This window comes from Pan troglodytes, chromosome 6 (assembly GCF_028858775.2).
Source record: "Pan troglodytes isolate AG18354 chromosome 6, NHGRI_mPanTro3-v2.0_pri, whole genome shotgun sequence".
Lineage (NCBI taxonomy): Eukaryota > Metazoa > Chordata > Mammalia > Primates > Hominidae > Pan > Pan troglodytes.
Window position 1 is genome coordinate 10,838,918 of NC_072404.2, and position 18,357 is coordinate 10,857,274.

The following is an 18,357-nucleotide window of genomic DNA, read 5'->3' on the forward strand; positions in this document are numbered from 1 at the left end:
GTATTTTTAATAGAGACAGGGTTTCATCATGTTGGCCAGGCTGGTCTTGAACTCCTGACCTCAAGTGATCTGCCTTCCTCGTGGATCACTCGGCCTCCCAAAGTGCTGGGATTACAGACGTGAGCCACCATGCCTGGCCACCTATGATGTCTTTTTGACAACTTCAAGTTGACCCTAGGGTCTGCAAGACCTGGTGGCCACCCATGAGCCTGAATGACGTGACAGCCAGAGCTGTGCTCTCATGATTATGAGATCATCCTGGACTCTCGGCAGCCCAGGAGTGCTGGGGAGGCCGGAGCATGTAAGGGAATCCCGCCTCCCTGAAGCCCCCAGGCCTGGCTTACCGCTCGTGGAAGAAGAAGACATAGATGGTGCCCACGGAAGCCATAATCCAGACCAGCCAGCGCATGTGGGAGGCCCAGGGGCCCAGCTCCCGAAGGTTCAGCCTGGGAGAGAAAGAGCCAAGGCCATGGCCCTGAGGGGGGCCCACCAGGACCCCGGCCCTCGAGGACTGGCCTGTCACAGGAAATGGACCCCAGGGAAGTCCTGTCACCTGTGACTCCATGGCTGGGACATGGGTGCTCACAGGAAGACGGGTGAACAGGCAGAAAGGGTGCTAGATAACTTGAAACAGCAAGCAATGATTAGAGGAAAATTAGCAAAATTGATAATATCTAGAAGAAAAGGTAAGTAGCACCTCAAACTGGTGGGATTATGAACAAGTAAAGCCTGTTTGGGGGCGATTGTGCATTCTCTGTCACCGCAGTTCCGGCAGCTAACCAAGGCAATGCTGTTTTGTTTTATTTTATTTTATTTATTTTATTTTATTTTATTTATTTTATTTTATTTTATTGAAATGCAGTCTCTCTCTGTGCCCCAGGCTGGAGTGTAGTGGCACAATCTCGGCTCACTGCAACCTCCGCCACCCGGGTTCAAGCGATTCTCCTGCCTCAGCCTCCTGAGTAGCTGGGATTACAGGCATGTGCCACCATGCCTGGCTAATTTTGTATTTTTAGTAAAGATGGGGTTTCTCCATGTTGGCCAAGCTGGTCGCGAACTCCTGACCTCAGGTGATCCACCCACCTTGGCCTCCCAAAGTGCTGGGATTACAGGCCTGAGCCACCGTGCCCGGCCTCCAATCCTTTGTTAATAATTATTTTAAGAGACAGGGTCTTGCTACTTGAGAAGCTGGGGTGGGAGGATCGCTTAAGTCTGGGAGGTGGAAGCTGCAGTGAGCCATGATCCCAGCACTGCACTCCAGCCTGGGCAACAGAGTAAGACCCTGTCTCAAAAAAATTAAAAATAATAATAATTAAAAAATGAAAAATAGGAAGAAGATCTGTTTTTACCAACATAGATAGATCTCTAAGCTATATTGTGAGGTGTTCAGGAGGGTGGAGGGTATGAACCAAGAAGAATAAGATGACAATATTGTGTGTATGTATAAAGAGATAACTGTTGGCCGGGCGCGGTGGCTCACGCCTGTAATCCCCGCACTTTGGGAGGCTGAGGCGGGCAGATCACGCGGTCAGGAGATTGAGACCATCCTGGCTAACATGGTGAAACCCTGTCTCTACTAAAAATACAAAAACAAAATTAGCCAGGCGTGGTGTCGGGCGCCTGTAGTCCCAGCTACTCAGGAGGCTGAGGCAGGAGAATGGCGTGAACCCGGGAGGCAGAGCTTGTAGTGAGCCGAGATCGTGCCACTGCACTCCAGCCTGGGCAACAGAGCAAGACTCCGTCTCAAAAAAAAAAAAAAAAAAAGGGATAACGGTCAATGCACAGAAAAAAAAGATCTGAACCTCTTCCCAAGTGGTTTTGTCTGGAAAGGTGTAGTTAACAGTGGTGGTGATGACTGAGGAAGAGGGTCCTTTAAGTTTTTTCTGGAATGAATTTCTTTTTTTGTTTGTTTTTTGATATGGATTCTCGCTCTGTCACCCAGGCTAAAGTGCAGTGAGGCAATCTCAGCTCACTGCACCCTTCGCCTCCCGGGTTCAAGTGATTCTCCTGCCTCAGCCTCCCGGGTAGCTGGGATTACAGGCGCACCACCACGCCTGGCTAATTTTTGTATTTGTAGTAGAGATGGGGTTTCACCATGTTGGCTAGGCTGGTCTCAAACTCCTGACCTCAGGTGATCTGCCCTCCTCGGCCTGCCAAAGTGCTGGGATTACAGGCGTGAGCCACGCGCCTGGCCTGGAATGAATTTCTGAAATGAGAATGTGTTATGTAAAACTTCTGCCAAAAAAAGTGACCTGCTTGGAGTCTGTCATTGTAAAGAATTTAAGTAACACCGAAAAGTTTAAGAGTAAAAAATAATAACCCATCTCATTACCCAAAATAACCATCAGTGAACATCATTCTAGATATCCTTCCAAGTAGACCCGAAAATAGGCCACTGGGTAGAAGGATAGGACGGGATGAAGGGAAAGGAGAAAGGGTGAGAATTAAAGTTATACACATCTTTTTTAATTAAAAGTATTACATTTAATTTTAACTTGACTTCAAAAGAAGAAAATGGACACTTACAAATTTTGCTGAACTTCAAACAAATGTTTCTTCACCATAAAATTCACTTGGACTCTGAAGTTAAGATAAATTATGTAAAGCACAAGAAAACTGGATTTTCTGCCGGGCGCAGTGTCTCACGCCTGTAATCCCAGCACTTTGGGAGGCCGAGGCAGGTGGATCCACCTGTGGTCAGGAGTTCAAGACCAGCCTGGCCCAAATGGTGAAACCCCATCTCCACTAAAAATACAAAAATTAGTTGGGAGTGGCGGCGGAAGCCTATAATTCCAGCTATTTGGGAGGCTCAGGCAGGAGAATTGCTTGAACCCGGGAGGCAGGGTTTGCACTGAGCCAAGATCATGCCATTGCGTTCCAGCCTGGGCAACAAGAACGAAACTCTATCTCGGCAAAAAAAAAAAAAAAAAAAGTGGATTTTTTTTTTCAAGCCATTCTTCTGCCTTAGCCTCCCGAGTAGTTGGGACCACAGGTGCCTGCCACCACACCCGGCTAATTTTTTGTATTTTTAGTAGAGACGGGGTTTCACCGTGTTAGCCAGGATGGTCTCGATCTCCTGACCTCATGATCCGCCCACCACAGCCTCCCAAAGTGCTGGGATTACAGGCGTTAGCCACTGCGCCTGGCAGGTGGATTTTTTAAATTACATGTTTCAGTTTCTTGTTTGTTTTTTTAGAGACAGGGTGTCACTCTCCCAGGCTGGAGTGCAGTGGCACAATCATAACTCACTACAGCCTCGACTTCCTGGGCTCAAGCGATCCTCCTGTCTCAGCCTCCTGAGTAGCTGGGAGCACAGGCACATGCCATCACAAACTAGTTTCTTTCAAAAACTCCTCATGGTTATGGTATTCTTGGACTTCTTTCATGCGTGACCATGGTGCCTATTGTTTTTATGTCTGCATGACAACCCCATTTGATAGTTTATTCTGAAGTTTATCTCTGGGAAATTATTAGAAGTGTCTCCACTGTGTGTCAGCATTAAATGGTGCTGTGGCCACATTCAGAAGCCAGCTTGTTTTTTTTCACATTGCAAATAATTTACTTTTTCAGTCTCAATGCCTGCAGAATTTGTCTCTTTCATTTCCATCAGCTTCTCTCTGATTGCTGTAATTTAGACTTTTTGAAAATGTATTCTCCCTGATTATGTAAAACCTTCAATATTTATTTGGTTTTCGGTTTGTTTGTTTTTGTCCCCAACAAAGAGAGGGAGCTGGGGGTTTTGTTTGTGACAATACCCTCAGATACCAGCACAGGGCCTGACACAGGGCAGTGCCCAGTCAATCACAACCAGGGGTAAAGGTAAAGAAGAGAAACTCAGGCCGGGCGCGGTGGCTCACACCTGTAATCTCATCACTGTGGGAGGCCGAGGCAGGCAGATCACCTGAGGTCAGGAGTTTCAGACCACCCTGGCCAACATGGTGAAACCACATCTCTACTAAAAATACAAAAATTAGCAGGGTATGGTGGCATGTGCCTGTAGTCCTAGCTACTCAGGGGGCTGAGGCAGGAGAATCATTCAAACCCATGAGGTGGAGGTTGCAGTGAGCCGAGATCATGCCACTGCACTCCAGCCTGGGCAACAGAACAAGACTCCATCTCAAAAACATAAACAAAACAAAACAAAAAATAAAAACAAAATAAATATATACTTATAAAATGTGGCCATTGCAATGGCTCACGCCTGTACTCCCAACAGTTTGGGAGGCTGAGGCGGGAGGATGGCTTGAGGCCAGGATTTCAAGACCAGCCTGGGCTACATACTGAGACCCATCTCTACAAAAATAAAAATATTAGCCAAGCATGGTGGCTTGCACCTGCAGTCCCAGCTACTTGGGAGGCTGAGGCGGGAGGATCACTTGAGCCCAGGAGTTGGAGGCTGCAGTGAGCTATGATCACAACACTGCACTCCAGCACAGGCAACAGATCAAGACCCTGTCTCTTAAAAAAAAAATTAAAAATTTAAAAGCTATATTAAATAAATTAAATATTAAGTAAATATAAATATAAGTATATATGTATGTATATGCATGTGTATGCATACGTCTATGTCTATTACACATATTTATATATGTGTATATATGTAGACACATATGCATACATATGTACATATTAATATTTGCTTTTCTGGATGGGCACGGTGGCTCACACCTGTAATCCAAACACTTTGGGAGGCTGAGGCGGGCAGATCACTGGAGGTTAGGAGTTCGAGAGCAGCCTGGCCAACATGGTGAAACCCCATCTCTACTAAAAATACAAAAATTAGCTGGGCGTGGTGGCGCATGCCTGTAATCCCAGCTACTCGGGAGGCAGAGGCAGGAGAATCTCTTGAACCAGGGAGGCGGAGGTTGCAGTGAGCCAAGACCTCGCTACTGCACTCTAGCCTGGGTGACAGAGTGAGATTCTGTCTCAGAATTCTCAGAAAAAAAAAAATGTATATATTTGCTTTTTCTGCATAAAATAACTCAAGAAGTGAGTTATTTTCTGCATAAAATAACACAGCAAAGTGGATATAAGTAGCTGCTTCCAGGAAGGAAAAAAGGGTGGCGGGAAGCTTTTAACCTAACTCCTTTGTGCCAAGTCAACACATTACCCAGCCAAATAGAAAAATAAATTCAAACGATGAAAAGAAAGGCCGCCAAGGGTTTGCTGGGTGGCGGGATGGTACTCACCAGGGTGCGTAGGAAGCCGCTATGAAGAAATAGATGACCATCCGGTCGAACATGTGTAGACAGTGTTCCACCATCCTAGGGCGGCAGAGAAGCCGGCAGTCACAGCCCCTGCACAGCAGGGAAGGGCCAGTGCCCCCAGAGCCGTGCCCTGGGCTGATCGTGCCTGCCTACAGGTTAGCAGGGCTGGGCTCCTCTGTCCAGCCAAGACCCCTTGGCCCTCAGAATCCCCATCTGTAAGTGACCAGAGCAGTGGTCTTCAAACCAGGCTCCTTATCACCCTAGGGGCTGCATGGAGACACCTTGCCTCGGGGGTCCCACTGAGGGCCTTGCGCCCCTACAGGTAAGGATTGAACATCCTCCGTCCCACTTTTTTTTTTTTTTTTTTTTTTAAGATAAGGTCTTGCTCTGTCTCCCAGGCTGGAGTGCAGTGGCACGATCTCAGCTCACTGCAACCTCCGCTTCCCGGATTCAAGCCATTTTCTTGCCTCAGCCTTCCAAGTAGCTGGGATTACAGGCACCTGCCACCATGCCCAGCTAGTTTTTGTATTTTTAGTAGAGACGGGGTTTCGCCATGTTGGCCAGACTGGTCTCAAACTCCTGAACTCCAGTGATCCACCCGCCTCGGTCTCCTAAAGTGCTGGGATTACAAGCGTGAGCCACCGCGCCTGGCCATCCTCCCCTACTTTAATCAGAGCCACTGTGCATTTCTGCTTTATATACTGGGTTTTTCCAAAGATTTATAATGGGGAAAGAATTCTGTGGACAAAGTGCAAAAATGGCCAGATGGAGTGGCTCACACCTGTAATTCCAGAGCGTTGGGAGGCTGAGGCAAGAGAATTGCTTGAGCTCAGGAGTTGGAAACCAGCCTGGGCAACACAGTGAGACCTCATCTCTACTAAAAATTAGGAAGATCAGCCAGGCATAATTGTGCATGCCTGTAGTCCTAGCTACTCCAGAGGCTGAGGCAGGAGGATCTCTTGACCCTGGGGGGTGGAGACTGCAGTGAGCCATGTTTGTGCCACTGCACTCCAGTCTGGGCAACTGAGCTAGATCCTGTCTCAAAAAAAAAGTGCAAAAACTACTAAATTACGTGCCCCTCAAGACTGTCTGGGAGCTGACATTCTAATGCTAGAAGAGCTTAGTGGTTCGGATCCAAGCTGTGGAGCCAAAAGGCCTGGGTTCGAATTCCAGCTCTACACTTCAGGAGTACATAACCTTGAGCAAGTTACCTATTTGATCTAGGTCTCAGCTTCCTTCTCTGTAAAATACGGAGGATGCCAGCAACCTGACATGGGGCTGTGGGGAGGATTAAATTAGCTAATACCCAGCACAGTACATAGTAAGTGCTCAATAAATACCAGCTGTTTTGGCCAGGCATGGTGGCTCATGCCTGTAATCCCAGCACTTTGGGAGGCCGAGGTGGGTGGATCACCTAAGGTCAGGAGTTTGAGACCAGCCTGGCTAACATGGTGAAACCCCGTTTCTACAAAAAATACAAAACATTCCCCGTCTCTACTAAAAATACAAAAAATTAGCCGGGTGTGGTGGTGGGCACCTGCAGTCCCAGCTACTTGGGAGGATGAAGCAGGAGAATGGCATGAACCTGGGAGGCGGAGCTTGCAGTGAGCCGAGATCATGCCACTGCACTCCAGCTTGGGCAACAAGAGTGAAACTCTGTCTCAAAAAAAAAATAAAAAATAGATAAATAATAAAAATAAATAAACACCAACCATTTTTATGATGACCTCACCTTGTGTAGTGAGCGATAACCCTCAATACATGGGACTGGAATGGTGCCAGCCTCCACAATGGTGACCAATGAGTCAAGCCCCTAGTATTCACACACTGGGACCCTCCCCTCCCAAAACAGATAAGGTAAACTCAGGGAACAAATAGGACATTGCAGAAATGATGGTGTGTGGTTCCTGAGGCCAGATCATAAAAGACATTACAGCTTCTGCCTTGTTCTATTAGGTCGCTAAGTTTGGGGAAAACAAGCTCCCATGTGGCTGTGAAGACAGCCACACTACAACCCAGCACTAGCTCACCAGCCAAGTGAGGGAGCTTAGAGCCTCCAGCCCCAGTCAAGCCATCAGATGACAGCAGCCCCAGCCAGCCTCTGACTACAGGAAACAGCACAGACTGGAGCCACACAGCTAAAGCTCTCAAACTCTTATTTGAGACAGAATAAGTGTTTCTTGTTATTTTAAGCCATAGTGCTCTGGGATACTTGGTTACAAAGCAATCACTGACCAGTACAAACTGTGGCTCTGTCTAGCAAAGTGCAGCCCTGAACAAATTTGACTAATGATTGTATGCACGGCTCAACTGCATGTCTTCCTAGAAATTAAAGGGAGTGGCATACAGCTTTATGGGGGGCCTGGATTCCCAGAGTCAGCTTGGGTTGAATGTGGCTGATATGCAACCTTGAGCAAATAAGGTTTCTTTTCTTTTTCTTTTCTTTTCTTTTTCTTTTTTTTTTTTTCAACAGATTCTCACTCCGTTGCCTTAGCTGGAGTACAGTGGCACTATCTAGACTCACTGCAACCTCCGCCTACCAGGTTCAAGCAATTCTCATGCCTCAGCCCCGTGAGTAGCTGGGATTACAGGTGTGTGCCAGCCCCAGTGCCTGGCTAATTTTTGTATTTTTAGTAGAGACAGGGTTTCACCATGTTGGCCAGGCTGGTTTCAAACTCTTGACCTCAAGTGATCCTCCTACCTCGGCCACCCAAAATGCTGGGATTACAGGCATGAGACACCTTGCCTGGCCTGTAATTTTTTTTTTTTTAATCAAAACTAGCCAGGCACAGTGGCTCACACTTGTAATCCTGGCACTTTGGGAAGCCAAGGAGGGCAGATCGCCTGAGCCCAGGAATTCAAGACCAGCCTGGGCAACATGATGAAACCCCATCTGTACAAGAAATACATAAAATTAGCTAGATGAGGTGGTGCATGCCTGTAGTCCCAGCTACTCGGGAGGCTGAGATAAGAGGATCGCTTGAGCCCTGGAGGTGGAGGCTGCGGTGAACCGAGATGACGTTATCACACTCCAGCCTGGGTGACAGACTGAGACCCCATCTCAAAAAAAAATAAAAATCAAAACTGTAATACTCAGGGATTCTAGTGCCTGCATTGCAGAATTATTAGAAAGATTAGGGAATGGCGCCTGTAGCATGCCTGGAACGAAGCCCAGAGGGGAGCTGGCCCGTCGTGACCACCCTGCAGCCAGCAAGGGCTTTTCTCTTGGTCCTCTCAGAAGCAAGCAAAACAAGTCAGGCGTGAAGGCTCATTCCCGAAACTCCAGCACTTTGGGAGGCTGAAGCAGGTGGATCACTAGAGCCCATGAGTTGGAGAACAGCCTGGGCAACATGGTGAAACCCCATCTCTACAAAAAGATACAAGAATTAGCCAGGCATGATGACACACACCTGTGGTCTCAGTTACTCAGGCAGCTGAGGCAGGAGGTGCTTGAGCCCTGGAGGTGGAGGCTACAGTGAGCTGAGACTGTACCACTGGACTCCAGCCTGGGCAACAGATTGAGACTCTTTCTCAAAAAACAAACAAACAAACAAACAAACAAACAAAAAAGAAAACAAGTTGGCCAGGCACAGTGGCTCACACCTGTAATCCCAACACTTTGGGAGGCCGAGGTGGGTGGACCATCTGAGGTCAGGAGTTCGAGACCAGCCTGGCCAACATGGCGAAACCCCATCTCTACCCACCCCCCAAAAAAATACAAAAATTAGCTGGACGTGGTGGTGCATACCTGTAGTCCCAGCTACTCGGGAGGCTGAGGCAGGAGAATTGCTTGAACCCAGGAGGCAGAGGTTGCAATGAGCTGAGATAGCGCCACTGCACTCCTGCCTGGGCTACAGAGTGAGACTCCATCTCAAAAAAAACAAAAAACAACAACAAAAAAAGTGAGCAAACCAGGCTCCCGTGGGCGAGGTGGTCTGCCCTGAAGAGACTCAACTGCAGCCTGTTTAAGGCAGGGCTTGTGCCTCCTGCAAAGCCAGCCTGTGGGTCGCCCAGCCCAGCCCCTCCCAGCTCAGTGGAGAATGTCACCAGGCAGACCGGATGTCCTGGTTCACCCCCCGGGCTGCCATGGGTCCTCCTGCCCCGACCCCCTACCCGGCATGGGTCCCCTCTGGGCGGGAGGCACCTGAGGTGGCTCTTCTTCCAGGAGATGGTGTGAAACACAGTGGACACCACGAAGAGGCCGCAGAGGCCGAGGCCGTAGATCCAGGCAGAGATGGTCTCCCAGTCATCGTCCGACAGGAAGTAGAGGTTGGAGCTGCCCAGGATGCTGGGGATGATCCAGAACTGGAGGGGCAGGGACGGCAGGGACAGGTGCAGCAGCTGGGTGGCTCAGAGCACACCTCCTGCCCCGTCCCCGGCTGAGCTGCCCAACGTGGCAGCACTCGGCTCTTGAAATGTGGTCAGTGCCACTGAAGAACGGAATCATTTTATTTCACTTTAAGGGATTCAAGTGTAAATTTCCTTTCTTTCTTCCTTCCTTCCTTCCCTCCCTCTCTCCTTTCCCTTTCCTTCTTTCCTTCCAGCCTTCCTTCCTTCCTCCCTTCTTTCCTTCCTTTCCTTTCCCTTTTCCCCTTTCCCCTTTCCTTTGCTTTTTTTCTTTTCTTCCTCTTTTCCTTTCCTCTTTCTTTCTTCCCCTTCCCTCCTCCCTCTCTCCTCCCTCCCTCCCTCCCTTCCTCCCTTTCTCTCTTCCTTCCTTCCTTGTCTTGTCCCCCATGCTGGAGTGCAGTGGTGCAATCACAGTTCACTACAGCCTCAACTTCCTGGGCTCAAGTGATCCTCCCACCTTGGCCTCCCAAGTACCTGGGACTACAGGCACACACCACCACGACTGGCCAATTTTTATATTTTTTATAGAGGTGGGGTCTGGCTATAATGCCCAGGCTGGTCTTGAACTCCTGACCTCAGGCTATCCTCCCACCTTGGCCTCCAAAGGACTGGGATTATAGGCGTGAGCCACCATGCCCAGCCTCAGGTGTCAATTTCAACAGCCACGTGGGGCCAGTGGCTGCCAACCTGGACAGTGCAGGTCTAGATCTTTGATTCAATTCTCAAAGGGGTCCATGTATGAAACGGTCAAAGACCACGTCCCAGAGAGTGGCCATCCCCACCACATCCCAGCCACTCTCTGGGCCACCACACAGAGAAGTATGATGTGCCACATGTCACCCATCATCACCACTGATGTCCTGACCTCATCTGCTTGGACTGCCCTGAAGGAAGAGCCCAGCCCTAAGCAGCACAGGCGCCCAGGTACCATTCAGCTTGTAAACGGGTTTAAATAGTGGATGGTGGCCAGGTGCGGTGACTCACACCTGTAATCCCAGCACTTTAGGAGTCCGAGGCAGGCAGATCACGAGGTCAGGAGTTCGAGACCAGCCTGGCCAATATGGTGAAACCCCGTCTCAACTGAAAAATACAAAAAATTAGTCAGGCATGGTGGTGCGCGCCTGTAATCCCAGCTACTCAGGAGGCTGAGGCAGGAGAATTGCTTGAACCCAGGAGGTGGAGATTGCAGTGAGCTCAGATCGCACCACTGCACTCCAGCCTGGGCGACAGAGCAAGACTCTGTCTCAAAAAAAAAAAAAAAAAGTAGGCAGGTGGGAATTCAGCCCCTACCGTGTGCATCCTCCAGGACTCACTGAACGCAATCTGCCTGCAAGATCAGCCCAGGTGAGTCCCAAAGGAAAGAGGTGTCCCGCTAGCCTCCCCGACAGCCAGGCTGGGCGCCGGATGGGGACAGGTCAACAGCAATGCACCAGAATGGGATGGCTCCTTAATAAGAGGCCATCAGCCACCCACATGTCCATCTGCGCATGGCAGACTGAACATCAACAGGGAAGATAGAAGCCTTGCTGTAGGGGATGGAATTATAACTTTAAAAAATCATTTCTGGCCGGGTGCGGTGGCTCACACCTGTAATCCCAGCGCTTTGGGAGGCTGAGGCCAGGAGGATCACCTGAGGTCAGGAGTTCAAGACCAGCCTGGCCAACATGGTAAAACCCCCTCTCTACTAAAAATACATAAATTAGCTAGGCATGGTGGCATGCGTCTGTAATTCCAGCTACCTGGGAGGCTGAGGCAGGAGAATCGCTTCAACCCAGGAGGCGGAGGTTGCAGAGAGCCAAGATCACGCCACCATACTCCAGCCTGGGTGACAGAGCGAGATTCCATCTCAGAAAAAAAGAAATCACTTTCATCAATCTTATTACATCATCTTAAAAAAATAAACAGCAACTGGCCAGGTGCAGTGGCTCATGCCTGTAATCCCAGCACTTTGGGAGGCTGAAGCAGGTAGATCACTTGAGGCCAGGAGTTTGAGACCAGTCTGGTCAACAGGGTGAAACCCCATCTCTACTAAAAATACAAAAATTAGCCAGGCGTGATGGCGCACGCCTGTAGTCCCAGCAAGACTCCATTTTTAAAAAAATAAATAAACAGCAGCTATCCATGCTACTTCATAATTTGGGGACATGATTCTCATTAGGCTGTAGACTCCAATTATGTTTTGTGCTATTTTAAAATATATATACATTTTTTTTTAGTGATGGAATCTCTCTATGTTGCCCAGGCTGGAGTGCAGTGGTACAATCATAGCTCACTGCAGCCTCGACATCCTGGGTTCACATGATCCTCTTGCCTTGGCCTCCTGAGTAGCTGGGACCACAGACACATGCCACTGCGCCTGGCTCCTAGTTTGTGCTATTTTGCGATCACCTACCATGCCTAGTATTCATTGAGTTCCTCTCTCACTCATTCATTCATTCCACAAACCTGTGAGCACAGGACATGTCCTCAGGAATGAAATGATACATGCCCATCACCCTGCCCTCACCCTGTGCTCATAGGTGCTAACTGAGGGAGCATCCAATAAATGAATGAGTTAACAGCAGGGGCCTGGTACCTGTGACTCAGTCACCCACTTCCTGGAGCCTGCTGGACTATGAATATGCCTTGTGTTTATAGCATCAGTGGTCAGAGGAGATCATAAATAGGTTTTTGTCCCCAGCCTCACAGCTTCTCTCAGGTATGATGGCAGAATCAATTCAGCACTTTTTTTTTTTTTGTAAACGAGTCTCACTCATTCTGTCCTGCACTCAACTGGAGTAAAGTGGCACAATCTTGGCTCACTGCAGCCTCTGCCTCCTGGGTTCAAGTGATTCTCCTGCCTCAGCCACCTCAGTAGCTGGGATTACAGGCACACACTACCACACCTGGCTAATTTTTGTATTTTTAGTAGAGATGGGGTTTCGCCATGTTGGCCAGGCTGGTCTCGAACTCCCAACCTCAAGTGATCCGCCCGCCTCAGCCACCCAAAGTGCTGGGATTACAGGTGTGAGCCACTGCATCCGGCCAATTCAGCACCTCTTTCCTCAGGAGTGTGCTGTCAAAGAAACACACTTGTCAATGTGCCTACATTGTGCCAACATGGTGCCTTCAGCAACATTCACAGCCACCCTTGGGAGTGGCTCTTACGATGTCCATTCTACAGATAAGGAAACTGAGGCTCAGGGCCACTAAATGATGGAGCTGGGATTCAAAGGCAGGTCTTCTCTTCCTAGAGCTTTACTTTTTGGGGTGCAGTGTAGACTTGTGTCGATGAGTTAGCTTGAGGCTTTGGGCAGATTCTCTCACCCAAGCCTCAGTTTCCTCCCTTGCAAAAGAGGGAGTCATGTGTTCATTCTCAAATATTTTCCGAGCCCCTACGATGCACACAGCATGGGGCTTCAGAGATGAGCCAGTGAGAACCAGTCTCTGCTCAGCAGAGCACCTGCTCAAAAGGGACTGACTGAGAAAATGCGAACTTAGAACCCAGTGTGGGCTGGGCACGGTGGCTCACACCTGTAATCCCAGCCCTATGGGAGGCCAAGGCGGGTGGATCACGAGGTCAGGAGATCGAGACCATTCTGGCTAACACGGTGAAACCCCGTCTCTACTAAAAATACAAAAAATTAGCCGGGCTTGGTGGCGGGTGCCTGTAGTCCCAGCTACTCGGGAGGCTGAGGCAGGAGAATGGCATGAATCCAGGAGGCAGAGCTTGCAGTGAGCCGAGATAGCACCACTGCACTCCAGCCTGGGGAACAGAGCAAGAGTTCGTCTCAAAAAAAAAAAAAAACAAAACAATAACAACAACAACAACAAAACCAAGTGTGGTCCAGGCACACACTAAGTTCGAATCAGCACCAGCCACTCCTTTCTATGACACCGGTGGCCCATTGTTAAAGGCCTGGGCTCAGGCCAAACACACAATAGCCCCCGGGGTCTAACAGGTCAGGGCGGGGGGTTTGAGAATTAATTCACCTCCACACACGCTATCTGGGCACTTCCCTGTGCCAGGTGTGCTGAGATGTCCTGAGATATCAAAGAATCCAGCAGGGGTTCTGTTTGAACTCATGTCTGCATTGCCAGGGCCTGGAGCACTGCCTGCTGCCTTGAGGGTACCCAGGAACTGTTTGCTGAATGAATATGTGATGGGCAGCTGGCATGGTGATGGGCTGTGAAGGCTACAATGGCTGGGGAGGCAGGCACTGGCTCAGAGCTTCCCAGCATCTGGGCAGAGGGGAAGACTTTGTTGGGGAACATTTCAGCAAGGCTTGGGAATGATGGAAAGGGTTTCATAGGCAGGGCTGGAGTGCAGACGAGAAATATTCCCGGTAACAGGAACAGCACGTGCAAAGGCAAGGAGTCATGTCTTCCATTTAGGAAACAGTGAGGGATTCAAGTGTTTGAGCCTGAGAGCAAGAGCATGGTGGTGGGAGGTGCGTGGACAGACGGGCTAGGAGCTTGCTAGAGTGACAGGATGCCATACTAGGTACTAGGGAGCCATCGAAGGTTCTTTTTTGTTTGTTTTTGAGACAGGGTCTTGCTCTGTCACCCAGGCTGGAATGCAATGGCATGATCTCGGCTCACTGCAACCTCCGACTCCAGGGTTCAAGAGATTCCCCTGTCTCAGCCTCCAGAGTAGCTGGGGTTACAGGTGCCCGCCACCATGCCCAGCTAATTTTTGTAGTTTTAGTAGAGGCGGGGTTTCACCATGTTGGCCAGGCTGGTCTCAAAATCCTGACCTCAGGTGATCTGCCCACCTCAGCCTTCCAAAGTGCTGGAATTATAGGCATGAGCCACCATGCTCGGCCCCATCGAAGGTTCTTAGAGCAAGACAGAGACATGGCCAGCACTGCAGTCCAGTTTACCCCAGTGGCCTTCCCTCGAGACGCACTCGCTCTTCTGAGGGCCACAGAAGACCCGAGGAACAGGCCACTTAGGACATACATGAAGGAGGTGACTTCCCCCACCCCCCTTCCCCGGAAGTGTCCCCATCTCAGCCCTGAGCTCCCCAAAAGCCAACTCACAGCATGGGTGGCACAGTTGGCCGCATGTTCATACTCTGTGGGCTGGTACCTCTTGTGGGCAGGGACTCGGTGGTTCATGAACCTGGAAGGAGAGGGAGAATTCCAGGAAGCTCCGCTGGGTAAGAGGTGCCATCCGAATTCCCAGGAAGCCTGAAGACCTTACTTCCTACTGGTAGGAAAAGAAGAGCACTCCCCTTCTCCCTTTTTCATCTCCCCCCCCCCCTTCTTCCTCCCCTCCCTCACTCTTTCCGATCATTAAATGGTTTTGGATTATCCAATATTTTGTGCCTAATCCCCAATGCGGTATTTGTTACAAAATTTTACTAAATGCTAGATACGGCATTCTCTTCATTTACCTTTTTTATTTTTATTTTTTGAGATGGAGTCTCGCTCTGTCGACAGACTGGAGTGTAGTGGCGTGATCTCAGCTCACTGCAACCTCTGCCTCCCAAGTTCAAGCAATTCTCTTGCCTCAGCCTCCTGAGTAGCTGGGCATGTGCCACCACGCCAGGCTAATTCTTGTATTTTTAGTAGAGAAGGGGTTTCACCATGTTGGCCAGACTGGTCTCAAACTCCTGACCTCAGGTGATCCGCCCGCCTCAGCCTTCCCAAGTGCTGGGATTACAGGCGTGAGATACCACGTCCGGGCTTTTTTTTTTTTTTTTTTTTTTTACACAGGGTCTTACTCTGTCTCTCAGGCTGGAGTGCAGTGGTACAATCATGGCTCACTGCTGCCTCCACCTCCTGGGCTCAAGTGATCCTCCCGCCTCAGCCTCCTGAGATGCTGGGACTACAGGCACAATCTACCATGCCCGGCTAAATTTTTTTGTATTTTTTATAGAGACAGGGTTTAATCACGTTGCCCAGGCTGGTCCCGAACTCCTGGGCTCAAGCGATCCTCCCACCTTGGCTTCCCAAAGTGCTGGGATTACAGGCGTGAGCCACCGCTTCCGGCCTCATTTCCTGTTTCTTATTTTCTCTAAGTACAACTTACAAACAATATAGCTCTGCAAGGGGGCAGCTTGAAGGATTTTTACAGATGCATAGACCCACTAAACCACCATCCAGGAAGAGCTACGGCTCACTCCTCACCCCCAAGAAAGTGCCCAGTGCCCCCTCCCATGGGTACCTCTTCCCAGGGAAACCACCCTCTGCCGTTGTCTTCTTGGACTTGTTTCCCCTGTTCTTGAACTTGCTCAATGAACTCCCGCAGAACACGCTGTTTTCTGTCTGGCTTCTTTTGCTTAACGTGATTTTTGCGAGATTCATCCACATTTTGGGGTACAGCAACTGGTAGTTTTCTTTTTTTCTTTTTTCTTTTTTTTTTTGAGACGGAGTCGTGCTCTGTCGCCCAGGCTGGAGTGCAGTGGTGCGATCTCGGCTCACTGCAAGCTCTGCCTCCTGGGTTCACGCCATTCTCCTGCCTCAGCCTCCTGAGTAGCTGGGACTACAGGCGCCCGCCATCATGCCCAGCTGATTTTTTATATTTTTAGTAGAGACGGGGTTTCACTGTTTTAGCCAGGATGGTCTCGAACTCCTGACCTCGTGATCCGCCTGCCTCGGCCTCCCAAAGTGCTGGAATTACAGGCGTGAGCCACCGTGCCTGGCCAAGCAACTGGTAGTTTTCATGGCTGTATTGTATTCCACTGGGTGAACAGACCACAAGTGACTTCTCCAACCCACTGCAGGGGGACACTCCTGTTTGGGGATATTATGGAGAACTCGGCCCATGAACTTTTTTGTGCATATTTTTTGGTGAACACGTGCACTTATTTCTGCTGGGCTCAGGTGAAATTGCTACATGACTTTATCTTAAAAATAAACGTTCCTGGCCAGGGGCAGTGGCTCACGCCTGTAATCCCAGCACTTTAAGAGGCCGAGGCAGGCGGATCACTTTAGGCCAGCAGTTCGAGACCAGCCTGGTCAACATGGTGAAACCCCATCTCTACTAAAAATACAAAAATTAGCTGGGAGTGGTGGCATGTGCCTGTAATCCCAGATACTTGGGAGGCTGAGGCAGAAGAATCGCTTGAGGGAGGTGGAGGTTGCAGTGAGCCAAGATCGTACCATTGCACTCCAACCTGGGCGACAGAGTGAGACTCCATTTCAAAAATATATATATATATTAGCCAGGCGTGGTGCCACAGGCCTGTAATCGCAGCTACTTGGGAGGCTGAGGCAGGAGAATCACTTGAACCCGGGAGGCAGAAGTTGCAGTGAGCCGAGATTGTGCCACTGCACTCCAGCCTGGGTGACAGAGAGAGACTCGTTCTCAAAAAAACCAAACCAAACCAAAACAAACAAAACAAAAATTCCCGATGTTTTGGTGTCTTTTTAGAATCTTCAAAGCGTTATCACCTCTGTTTAATCCTCACCGGAGCACCACGTGGAGCTATTGGCCATTTTACAGATGGAGAAGCTACAGGTCAGGGAGGTGAGGGAAAGAAATCACCCGGTGGGAAGGGACTCAACCCAGCCCTGGTTGACTCCGACGTCTGGTTCTGCCTTGACGCAAGTCTGTGCTCGGGGACTTAGTCAGGCTGGGAAGACAGACAAGGGTTGGCTGGGCAGGGAAGAGGCATCCAAGAACTGGGGCTAAGGTCTGCACACACCTGGCTGTCGGACCAGCAGCCGGGACCACAGCTGCATGTCTTCAGCCCACACAGGCTCGGAATCAGCTCACCTGGACGTTGCCAAGCAGCAGCCACCCAATGGGGTTAAACTCCACTAAACACACCAAAAACTTTCCCCTCAGGTCCGATGGTTACTTTGTAGACTGCCCCCCAAACAAATGAGTGTATGGTTCAGGACAAATGACTCCATGCAGTATATATGGGTCACTAAGCATTTATTGGGCACTTTCTGTATGCTGGCGTCATATCAGGAGTGCATGGAGCATTTATTCAGCATCTCCGGTGTGCTGGCTCCACGCTCATCAAGACCCTGGAACATTCACTGAGCACCTTCTGTGTGCTGGCTCCATGCTAAGTACAGTTCATGAAGCATTTGTTAAGCACCTCCTGTATGCTGGATCCAGGTTAAGTACAGTTACAGAGCATTCATTGAGCACCTTCCGTATGCTGGCCTCATGCTAAGTACAGCTCATGGAGCACTTATTAGGCAGCTTCTGTGTGCTGACTCCATGCTAAGTATAGTTCATGAAGCATTCATTGAGCACCTTCTGTGTGCTGGCTCCATGGTAAGTGCAGCTCATGGAGCATTTATTAAGCACCTTCTGTGTGCTGGCTCCATGAAAAGTGCAGCTAATGGAGCATTTATTAAGCACCCTCTGTGTGCTGGCTCCCCTTCTGTATGCTGGCTCCATGCTAAGTACAGTTCATGGTGCATTTATTAAGTACCTTTGATGTGTTGGCTCCGTGCTAAGTATAGTTCATGAAGCATTTATTAAGCACCTTTTGTGTGCTGGATCCATGCTAAGTGCAGCTCATGGAGCATTTATTAAGCACCTTCTGTGTGCTGGCTCCATGCTAGTACAGACCTGGGGCATTGATTGAGCACCTTCTGTGTGCTAGCTGTATGCTAGCATAGTTCAGGGCTCATTTATGGAGCATATTGTGTATGCTGGCTTTACGTATGCTGGTATGGGCAGGGCAGGAGTGAAAGCTCGGCAGGGGGGTCTGCCAGGCACTGACACTGTGATTTTCCCTGGGACACTTGGCGCCTGGGTGAGTCCAGGGGTCTCCAGGTTCGGGTGACTGCTCTCTGCCTGCATCCAGCTGGGACTCCATGGTCACGTGATTCCAGTCAGTCAAGTGACTTCA

General features: G+C 49.6%; 1 protein-coding gene across 2 annotated transcripts in view; it reads right to left on the reverse strand.

Moving 5' to 3' along the window:
* MMD2 (monocyte to macrophage differentiation associated 2) overlaps positions 1-18,357 on the reverse strand; it is a 53,098-nt gene that overhangs the window by 4,808 nt on the left and 29,933 nt on the right. Inside the window, exons 2-5 of one of the 2 annotated variants that reach the window (XM_003318284.4) lie at positions 14,576-14,657; positions 9,352-9,512; positions 5,190-5,264; positions 345-446 (exon numbers count right to left, since the gene is read on the reverse strand). In XM_003318284.4, the coding sequence (XP_003318332.1) occupies positions 345-446; positions 5,190-5,264; positions 9,352-9,512; positions 14,576-14,657 (420 nt within the window). Of the gene's footprint in view, positions 1-344; positions 447-5,189; positions 5,265-8,955; positions 9,513-14,575; positions 14,658-18,357 lie in introns of both variants that reach the window. The other variant, XM_054655449.2, reaches the window with a different exon arrangement.